Source organism: Micromys minutus, assembly GCF_963924665.1.
Source record: "Micromys minutus genome assembly, chromosome: 16".
Classification (NCBI taxonomy): domain Eukaryota; kingdom Metazoa; phylum Chordata; class Mammalia; order Rodentia; family Muridae; genus Micromys; species Micromys minutus.
Window position 1 is genome coordinate 51,839,207 of NC_137985.1, and position 10,497 is coordinate 51,849,703.

Consider the following 10,497-nt stretch of genomic DNA (forward strand, 5'->3'; position numbering starts at 1 on the left):
CCTTGGTGTTTCTGGCTTCACAGATTTGCTTCTTCATTTGAACAGTTAGTACCTTAACGTGGGGTATAGTTGTTGCCAGTTTCTTAAGGAGTGAGCTGAAGTCTGACAACAGCTGCCCCTCCTGCTCTTCCCCCACCAGCCAGCTTTCTCAGTGGGATAAAAGTGACATCCCTGGGGTAGCGTGAGTAGCGACAGAGGTTATTGGGTTTGGTTAGTAGGGGTGATGGTGGAGTGAGGAGTAACCCTGTCTAAGGGGCTGGACTGTGTCCTTGCAGATTTTCTCCCTGGGTTACTGCCCCACCGGGGAGTGGTTGGCCGTGGGGATGGAGAGCAGCAACGTGGAGGTCCTGCACCACACCAAGCCCGACAAGTACCAGCTGCACCTGCATGAGAGCTGCGTGCTGTCCCTCAAGTTCGCCTACTGTGGTGAGCCCCGACACCCCAGCCTGCTGTCAGAGCCAGCGTGGGGAGCCTGGTCCAGGGGAAAATGGGGGAAGAAGGGACCGACAGCCAAAAGTCTTTCTTGTTGACTCTCAGGACAGTAGGCCTAAGGCTTTCCTTGTTGACCTGGTTCGTATGCAGCTGTGCACACATGGAGCCCACTCAGCCTCAGAGAAACGGGCTGGGAAGAGCGTGTGGCTTTGGGGGATGTGTGGAGCCATAGCTAGGAGATCTCTTGGAGGAAAGTCCTCTCTGACGATTGGCTTTCTGCACCTTCTAGGAAGAACTAGCTGACTTTAGGGGCTTTGGTGGGGATCTTTTGGGAAACATGCTCAACACAGTTAACTGAATTTTGTTTGCCCGTTCTGGCTCTCCCCCTGGGCAGCAGGAAAGGCGTCCTTTAGGTATCTATGTGCCATGCTTGTAACTGCTTGTCAGGAGTGGAGAAGGGCAGGCACTAGACCCGGGTTAGACATGTCTGAGGATGTTTCCATAAGGGACAGGCACAGCTGGGGTGGGTCCTGCTACACAAGGCAGCAAGCCACAGTCTGAGGGTTCCTTTCCTTCGGCTTGCAGGCAAGTGGTTTGTGAGCACTGGGAAAGACAACCTTCTCAATGCCTGGAGGACGCCTTATGGAGCCAGCATCTTCCAGGTACAGTCCTGATCTCTCCACTCCTCCTTAGTCAGGATGTGCCACAGCGATGGGTTTTAGGGTAGCGGGAGGCAGGACTGGAGGAGTCTGCAGCTAGGAGCAGGCCTGCTGCCCCCTACCCCCACCCAGCCCTTACTAGATGGAGGAGCCCAGAGGGGCGAATGTGGGGACTAGAGAAAGACATATCCTCTGTTGCTAAAGGCTTGTGATCCCTGAGGGTAAGAGCATCTAAGAAGGAACTCACTCCTAAAACTGAGCTTGGCTGGCTCTGGGCAGCTGGCCGCGGAGTAGCTCTTTCCTCCATTCAGGTCAGGACGGCCACCCTGAGCCGTCAGTGTGATGAGGCGCTAGAACGGACTTGTGTTTTTGCACATTTGAAGATGTAGAGCTCCATCTCACGGATGCAACCCTCCACAGGGCAACTCACAATCATGTTTTTCTTAAACCACTCACACACGCACATGCGCACACTCACAAGCCTGTTTCAGCTTCCTGATCACATGTCTGGTTCTGTGTGCCACACGTGTCCCTTGGAAGGTCTGTAGTTATGCTGAGGTCCTCAAAACCGAGCACCGATCTTTGTAGCTGGTCCAGCTGAAGAGTCTGTCTCTTGATGCTGCTGGGCGCTCCTTCTGGAGATGCTTATGCCGAGTGTCCTGTTTCCATCCTGAAACCTGGGGAACACCAAACTACAGCCAGCTCAGGAGCTCTTCCATGTAGAGAGGCAGGTGGGAAGGGACTCTAAGGCCTAGAGAAAGTGGGCCTCTTCCTGCCAGCACCTGCTCCAGCTGGAGAGTAGGTGATTTCATTCGGCGCCCTGAAGAGCCAGGGAGTACCCGGAGTGACTTCCTGCCCGTTCTCTCCTCACACTAAATGTCTTCCTGCTTCTCCATGTTTTTCCTCTCCAGTCTAAAGAATCCTCATCTGTCCTGAGCTGTGACATTTCAGCGGATGACAAATATATTGTAACAGGCTCTGGTGACAAGAAGGCCACAGTTTATGAGGTCATCTACTGAGCAAGGACTCTAACAGGCCTGTCAAACTCTGGGAGACACCCACGCAGCCCTGACAGGGAGATGCTGGCCAGGCCCCGAGGATGGCAGAAGAATGAGGGAGCAGCATTGTGGGGCTGCCCCCCGGAAGGCGGAGAGGACGCATGCCCCTGCGTGGACTGATGTGTCTGACAGACTTGAAGGACTTTCTCCTCCCCCTGACCAGTGCTGGCAGATGCTTCAGTTAGATTTCTCTGGAGGCTTCGGCTTCCATTTCCCTCACAGACACCCTCATGAGTCTCTGTCTCTCCCTCCCTCTTCTGACCTGTTCCCTCCCTGCTCCGGGTTGTGGGGGGAATGCAGGAGTAGACATTGTTGTTTCTGGGGAGGGTGCCACGCTCTGACTGTGCAGTGCACAAGGTTTGTGAACGGTGTAAATAAGAGGCCGTGGCTGCTGATTGGCCAGTGAGGGAGGAAGCCCCTCCCACCAATGCTCGCCGTGTATTTTGCCTGCTGTATTTGTAATCCACTCATGGTGGTGGCTTTCCTTCCTTTCTTTTTCTCTTTCTTTCTTAATTTTTTTAAAAACAGATGTTCTGTGGGGAAATTGGGCAGAGATAGAGCTGGGGAGTGGAGTGGACAAACCAGCCTGGCCCCCTGGGACAGAAGTATCTCCACGTGGGGTTTAGCACCATCTTCAGATGGAATGATAGGCAGATGGACAGACAAGCTGATGGACAGTCCAGGGATGGGCCAGCCTGGGCTATTATCCACAGGAACAGCGAGGATTTCCTGTGGGCCTCTCTGCTCCATCTGATCTCTTGCCTTGCCCTCATACCTCCTGACCTCCATCTTTCTGTCCCCTCCCCCGCCCCCTCTCCCCATCTTTCTCTTTGGTGCACACTCAATCGTGTGATGAGTAATGGAAGTTCAAGGGGACTCTCCGACTCTCCTGGCGCAGCCTAGAAAGGATTCCACACGGGGGTGGGGAAGACGAAGCAACGCAGCTCAGGGAGCGAACCAGATAAAAACAGCAACTGGTGTGGGTGCTTTTTTTTTTAATTTGAATAAAAATAATTAGAAGTGATATCCTTTGATAAGATGCCGTCTCCCCTTTCCTGCTCTCAGCCCTTTCTGCTCCCTGAAGGGGGGGGAATGGTGACCCACCCTCAGGGTTCTAAGTCTGAGAAGATAGGCAGGGGAGAGGGCCGGGGGCTGGGCAGACAGAATGTCATCTGCAGACATCCGCCCTAGGGTACCAATGTTTGTGGCATTCGATTTGCTTTGTTTTGATTTTGGTCTTTTGTTGTTTTACTGAAGAAAAGCTAAAGACCGTGTGAGCCCTGCTGGTGGGCTCTCCCTGGATGTAGCATACGGAAGAGAGTTTTTATATTGCATTTTTATGGATTATTTTATAATGTGGGACTCAGTCTTGGAAGATGAGGGTGTCTAGAACCTGCCCATTTCCCATGCTCCAGCTGAGCGGCTGCCCCACACAGGATGCATGTTGGGACATGGAAAGGCCACGACACCCTACACCTTCCTGAGAGGCATGCTGTGCCTGTCTGGAGTCTGTCCATCTGTCTCCGGGTTTCAGATGGTCACTGGCCACCACTTGTCAAGGCTCTAGCCAGAAGGGAGGGTTAGGGTGGAAGAGAGTTATTCCTGAAGAAGAAAGAAAAATGGAAAAGTCATTGTAATGAAGCTTTTTATATTTTTAAAAGTTACTATTTAAAAAGGTTGGTTTGATTGTTGTGTTTTAATTACCTCTTCACCTCCAGTGTCTCAGTCATGCCATGGTTGGTCCAGTTGTGTTTCCAGAACCTGGGAAGCATCTCCGCACGCAGCCCTATACCCATTGTCAGCACAAAGCCGTGCCTCCCCCTCCCACCTCTCCACAGTCTGTGCAGGGCTATTGGGCTTTCCGTAACCCAGAGTGTACCGGACACACCGCCTGGCCTGTGCACCAGGCAGGAGTAACCCTGGCTGAACGCTCTCGCAGGCCGTGGGGCAGCACTGGGCTCATGCGTGGCTGTCCACCGGAGCTATTTGGGCAAAATTAAGAAATTCCAAGTGAGCACCATGATCTTTGGGACCCTCAAATTCTGCCGATTTTTTGTTTTTTGGATTTTTTTTTTTTTTTTTTTTTTTTTTTTTTTTTTTTTTTTTTTTTTTTTGTAAGCTTCATTGATGCAGATGTGACAGATGTTCAGTCTCTGGATCACAAAAAGAGTGCCTTTAAATGCTGAGCAAGGCAGACAGGGCAAGGCCAGGTGAATGATCTCAAGAAGGCTGGAAAAGCAGAAGAGACTGAAAATTAATTCCCTGGCCTTCATATACCACATTGATGAAATACCTCTCAGAGGACCCAGGACTTTAATGGCTCTCCACTTGTTACTGTGTCAAGGTTACATTGGTTTTCTGCTGTCCCTTCATGAAAGAGTGTCACTAACAAGGGAGGGTCTCAGAATGATGCCACCCACCTGGGTCATTCTGCTTGACACCTGCCACAGGGAGCAGCCCCACCTGACTATAGTGAGGAGCCAATGGTGGCTTTGAGTTGGTTGGAATTGGCACTCATGGATGGGGGGAGGGGACAGAGGCCCCACTAAGTGATGGGTGTATCCAGAGAGAAAACGCAGACTTGGCCCCTGCCTTGTAATCACGCAGGCACCATAGTTTCTTTGCCATCCACCAGCCTCCTGTGAGCTCATGGAGCCCGTCCCACCAGGCTCCTCGGGTCTTCCCTTCCCCACTCACCAATGGCCTTCCTCACCCTCTGCCCTGTATGCTGTCTTGGGAAATCAGTGTGTTCATGGTTTCCTGAATGTAAATCATGTATCGCCTTCAGCCTCTGCCCCCTTAGAATGGAGGGTGGCGAGGAGCCTTGATACTGGCCACTCCCCGTTTGCTTGTGCAGAGGGGTGGAGGGCACACCGAGAGCAACAAGAACTGGGCTCTGGGCATTCAGCCCTGGTGCATCTGCATCTGTTGCCTGTGGGTCTCAGCAGCCAGCTGTAGCCCCAGATCAGACCTCAAATGAATGGCATCCAGCAGGTCAGACTAGCTTCAAATTCAGAGCTCAGGGACTGCTAGAAAATGAAGCCTGGAGCCCATCCCCTTGCTCAAAGCAAGACAGCCCGAGTCTGCCATCATGGGGCAAGCGCCTGGGTGCTGTGTTGGTATCCGACTAGACCACTCCTCCCAGCCTCTCAGCACAACCCCTTTCCCCCACCATTTTTGCTCCCCGGATGCCCCGGCTCAAAGTATGGGGGTTCAGAGACTCGGATGTCAGGGCTAAGGGGTCGCTTCACAAAGTTGTTAGGTGTTTAAAAGTTGCCACCTACCCAAAACTACAGAATAGGGAATTGAAAAGACACTTTCTTTTGGTATCAACAATATAAAATACTCCAAGCAGAACCCAGGAAGAGGTTCAGGTATGGCGGTATATGCGTTTAGTTGAAGCACTTAGAGTGGAGTGGCCAGTGTGAGGCCGGCCTGGTCTACTGAGTCTGTACTCACGAAGCATTTAATAACTATTACACCAGGTGGCGTAGCGTCTCCTGTAATCCCAGCACCTAGAAGGCTAAGGCAAGATGATCGCTGTAATTTTGAAGCTAGCCTGGGCTATCTGGTGAATTTCAGGTCAGCCAGGACTACAGAGTAAGATCTTGTCTTACCGTCTCTTACCCCACTGCATCCCCATCCACCGACTCTGAAAACTTATAAAATGTCCTTCGGTGTGTGAAGAGACATCTAGATTGAGTCCTTTGATTTTTTTTTTTTTAAACACCCAAGCTCAAGCCATTCCAACCTATCACCATCATCCTCTCAGGAATGGTGGAGACTTAACAGCTTGTTTTTAAGGCTCTAATGTAGGGAGTAAGGCTACCTGGGCCTTCTACGATGCACAGATGGAAAGATTCCTTATGGAGGGCAGATAGCCCAGAACAGTCATGGAGCTATTCTAGAACTCACCTGTCTGTCTTGCTGGTCCATCTATCAACAACCCACCCATTACCCATCTATGTAGTACCCATTTATCCCAACCATCCATCCATCCATCCATCCATCCATCCATCCATCCACCCATCCATCCATCCATCCATCCATCCATCCATCCACCCATCCATCCATACATCCATCCATCCATCCATCCAATGAATGCTTATGTGATAGAATCTTATATGTTGCTAGGCCTGGTTCTAGTTGCTAAGATGTACGACCAATAAGACAATCCTGTCACCACAGGGCCCTCAGTCTTTGAGAGAGAGAGAGAGTGGCAGAAAGCTTGCTGTGAAATATCATGGCAAGAGGCTTTAACCTAGGCAAGAGACTCGGAGCAAAGGGCTCCCAGGAGGAACAAGAGCTGAGCATGCCTGGAGGATATAGGTGACATGCCGAAAGGAGGTAGGGAGGAATGTTCTGGAGAAGGGACAGCATGTTCTGAGGTATGCAACCCTATCTAGTTCCTCTGCTTGCTTTAACACTCTAGAATCTACCATTCCTGTTGCCTGACTCTGACTCGAGACAGTGAACTCTGGGAGCAAGGGCTTTGTCTCTTATCAACACACACACATTCTAGCACCTAGGAAGTGTCAGTTGAGTGAATTCGTGTGTTAGCAAGGCAATGCTATTTTTTTTTTTTTTAAGGAGAACTCTAAAGTCCGGGATCTTTATTTCTCTTTGTACATTAGGCCATGAATTCACGGGGAATGGGCTCCAGCATCTCAGGCTCTTTCCCATTAGTCCTCACAAAGTGCACTTCTCTGGGTGGCACAGGCTGGCGCTTCAGCTGAACCCAGGTGCCCTTCTCCTTGGCTCCTTTTTTTTCTGATCGTTCTCCTCCACCCGCTTCAGGAAGCTGTCTCTGTTCTTCGAGTGCTTGATGTGCTCCATCCGCACATCGATCCTCTTGGCCAGAATGTTGTCCTTAACTTGCTTGTTTACAATGATGCCCACGGTATGCTGGGTGACAGTGTAGACTCTGCCAGTTCCTCTGTGGTAACACTTATGGGGCATTCTTTTCTGAACAGTGCTCATTCCCTTGATGTTTACACTATCACCCTTCTTGTAGATTCGAATGTATGTGGACAAGGAACAACTCCATGTTTCCTAAAAGGCCTAGAGAACATATAGTGAGTGCCTCTCCTCTTTCCCTCTGTGTTCATCATGTTGGCGGGTTAACTGGAAGATGGCTGCTACCAATGCTATTATTCTACAGTGTCTAATGTGGTTCGGTCAGAGCTTTACCAACAGCTCTTTTGCGTGTCTTTGACTCTCCAACGAGATCCTTGCCTACGTCCCATTAATGAAGAAACTTTAGGAATATCCCCCCTTTGTCCAGCACTACGCACATGTAGAGTTCCTATAACACGGATGGTGATTGTGTAGTTGGCTGGCTGAACAGATGGGCAGACAGACAAATGGATAAATGTATGGGCAGGTAGATCGATATGTTGATGGATGTGTGTGTGAATAGATATATGATAAATAGGTGGACAGATGATGTATGGAAGAATGGATGGATGTGTAAGTAAACGGATGGAGGTGTAAAAGGAGGGATGGGTAGCTATGGATGGGTATACAGATGGAAGATGTATGGATGAATGTACGGATGGAGGGATGGATAGGTATGAATAGATGTATAAATGGCTGGATCATAAATGGATGGACAAATTGAGGAATTTGGATACATGGATATTTAGTAGATATCATAGCATGCTCAGAGTCTCATAAAGAATGGATCCCTTAGTGGGAAGAGATGAGAGGTGTTAGGGGTGACGAGTAAGGAAAGAAAGCCCAGAGATATAGAGACGTCCCTCTGGGGATATATATATATATATATATATGTCTATACAGTATTTTATTTTTATTTCATGTGCACAGGTATTTGCCTACAGATATGTCTATACATTGCATGTGTGCATTGCCCATGGAAGTGTAGGCATATGTCAGATCCTCTGGAACTAGAGTTACAGATAGTTGGGAGCCATCATGGAGGTGATGGTAATCAGAATCGAACCCTGGTCCTCTGGAAGAGCAGACAACATACTTAACAGCTGAGCCATCACTGTGGGGTCCATGACTTTTCTTAACATATCAAAGTAGAAAACATAGTGTGTGGCTGTACTAAGCCTATGGCCAAGTATTAAGGTAAGATAAAGCTTTAGAAGTATTATTATAGCAAGAATAAAACCAAGAATATTCGTCTTATGATTTAAATGTTTTGTTACTGTATATCAGCTGTATAAAGTAATGGCAGTGGCGATGTCATTGCCTGTGCTTTTATGATATTTACCCCTCACATTAACCGCACAATACGGCAGAAGCGAAGTGATAAACACGGAAGCAGTGAGTGAAAGGAAACAAGGCTGTAATTATTCGCAGACGTCTGCGTACAGAGAGGATACAAAACAGTTAAAACAAAGTAAGAGACAAGTGACAGGATCCAAGGTCGATTTCCATTAATCAACAGCACTCATATTCATAAGCAGAAACCAATGGGGAGACCTATGTAAAGGAAAACACACTTAAAACAACAATAAAAGTGACCCATGGATTTATCTATGTAAGATATTTATGGAGGGAAAAAAATCCACACTATCCTATCAAAGATTTTCAAAACACTATAGATCACAAACTAGACTAATGAGTGATTTAAAAAACCTAATTTCATAGAAAAGGATGGCTCTCTGAGTGACCTACAAATGCAGTGTTATTTATAGCATCCCATAGAGCAGGCTGTTCTCTATGTAATCGGACATTAGATTGTGTGTGAAGCAGGGGTCACAATATCACATGACTTTGAAGACAAACATGGAATGGACAGAGGACTGATTGCCAGATAATTAAGATGTCATAAAGTAATGGGAAAGTATGCTGTCAATATGGTATAGACACACCAACAGAACACACACTTATGAAAACCATAAATGGACCCTATATAGGGGCAAGTTGAGTCCAAAACACAGAGGGTGGTAGCATCGGTGGAGGCAAGCATTATTTAGCAAATGGTTCCTGGAGAGTGGGCCACCTCTGCCCATTCCCACAATGCACAGGTCAAACCTAGGACTTTGCATGTGTTAGGCCACCAAGCTGTCTTGCCAGCCAATAGGCCACAGAACACACAGAAATTAGTCCAGGGACCGGAGGTGGTGGTGAACAGCTTTTTTAGCTTGTAGGATAGAATATTTGATAATTGTTAGCTAGCTTTTGCGCCTGTATGACAAACAGAACCAACATCAACAAAACACAAACAACAACAACAAAAATCCCTAACAACTTTCAGAGGAAGATTTCTCTTCGCTCACAGTTTCAGAAGTATCAGCTCAAAGTCTTTGGTCTATTAACCTCGGCCTGTGGAGCAACAAAACATGTAGGCAGCAGGAACCTGTGGCAGAGGTTTCTCACCTCATGATGAACAGGAAGCAGAGGCTGCAATAAAAAGAAGGGGGAGGGCAAGATCCCAGCGACCGATTTCCTCCATTAGGAGCCAACTGCCACAGATCCTCCACTTCTCCAGAGTCTATTCAGAGCTTGAGTTCATCAGTAAATTAAGCCATTCGTGAAGGCCAAGCTGGCAGGATTCAGTCACTTTCCATAGCTGTCAGCCAAGATCCCATGTGTGACTCTGTGATTTTGTAATCACCCTATAACCTCAAGGAGAGAAAAGACCAACAGATATATAGATAGATAGATAGATAGATAGATAGATAGATAGATAGATAGATAGATAGATAGATGGATGGATGGATGGATAGATGATTGATAGATGAATTTGATGTTGAAATTCAAAATGCAATGCCCAATAAGAAATAAGGAAACAATAATAAAATCTAGGAATGCAATACTTACCATCAGCAAAACAAGGGCATCAGACTGTATAATAAATTCAGATTCTTCAGAATCAGTACACGAATGCAAAAAGCTAGAGGAGTAGGTAGAAGCCAGCGGCAGCTGCCCAAGGGAAGAGAGTCGGATAGACTGGTAAAGATTCAGAAAATCTTCATCTTGCTAGTTGTGAGGGAAACACGAACAACTAATCACAAAGGGAACAACCTGTTCCCACCGGATTGGCGAGCATGTGGTTTGGAAGCTTCTAGAAGGATGAGGAGAGATTCATCTTGTCAAGTTCTCTGGGAGAGTGTAAACTGGTTCAACTGCTCTTCAGAGCAAAGAGGCAATCTGCAAGCGAGACAAGCGTCACTTCTCTAAGACTTGGCAACTCCACGCCAAGAATGGACCCTAGAGAAACACTTCACAAGCCTACAAAGAAATGTGGGTGGGACCTGGGTTGCCTCCTCATTTGGACAAAAATAACTCAAACACCCCGATCTTAGTGAAGAAAGAATTTTTTTAAAAAAACCTACTCTAGTTCTTAAATGATAAGATCATTTACAGGTATTAAA

The 10,497-nt window shown here is 47.8% G+C and overlaps 1 protein-coding gene across 9 annotated transcripts in view; it reads left to right on the plus strand.

The window, feature by feature from the left end:
* TLE3 (TLE family member 3, transcriptional corepressor) overlaps positions 1-3,693 on the plus strand; it is a 43,443-nt gene extending 39,750 nt beyond the window's left edge. For all 9 annotated transcript variants that reach the window (XM_080930694.1, XM_080930696.1, XM_080930695.1 and 6 more), the window contains exons 18-20: positions 276-426; positions 1,018-1,094; positions 2,003-3,693. In XM_080930694.1, the coding sequence (XP_080786820.1) occupies positions 276-426; positions 1,018-1,094; positions 2,003-2,110 (336 nt within the window). In that variant the 3' untranslated portion in view covers positions 2,111-3,693. The remainder of the gene's footprint in view (positions 1-275; positions 427-1,017; positions 1,095-2,002) is intronic.
* Positions 3,694-10,497: the final 6,804 nt, after the last annotated feature.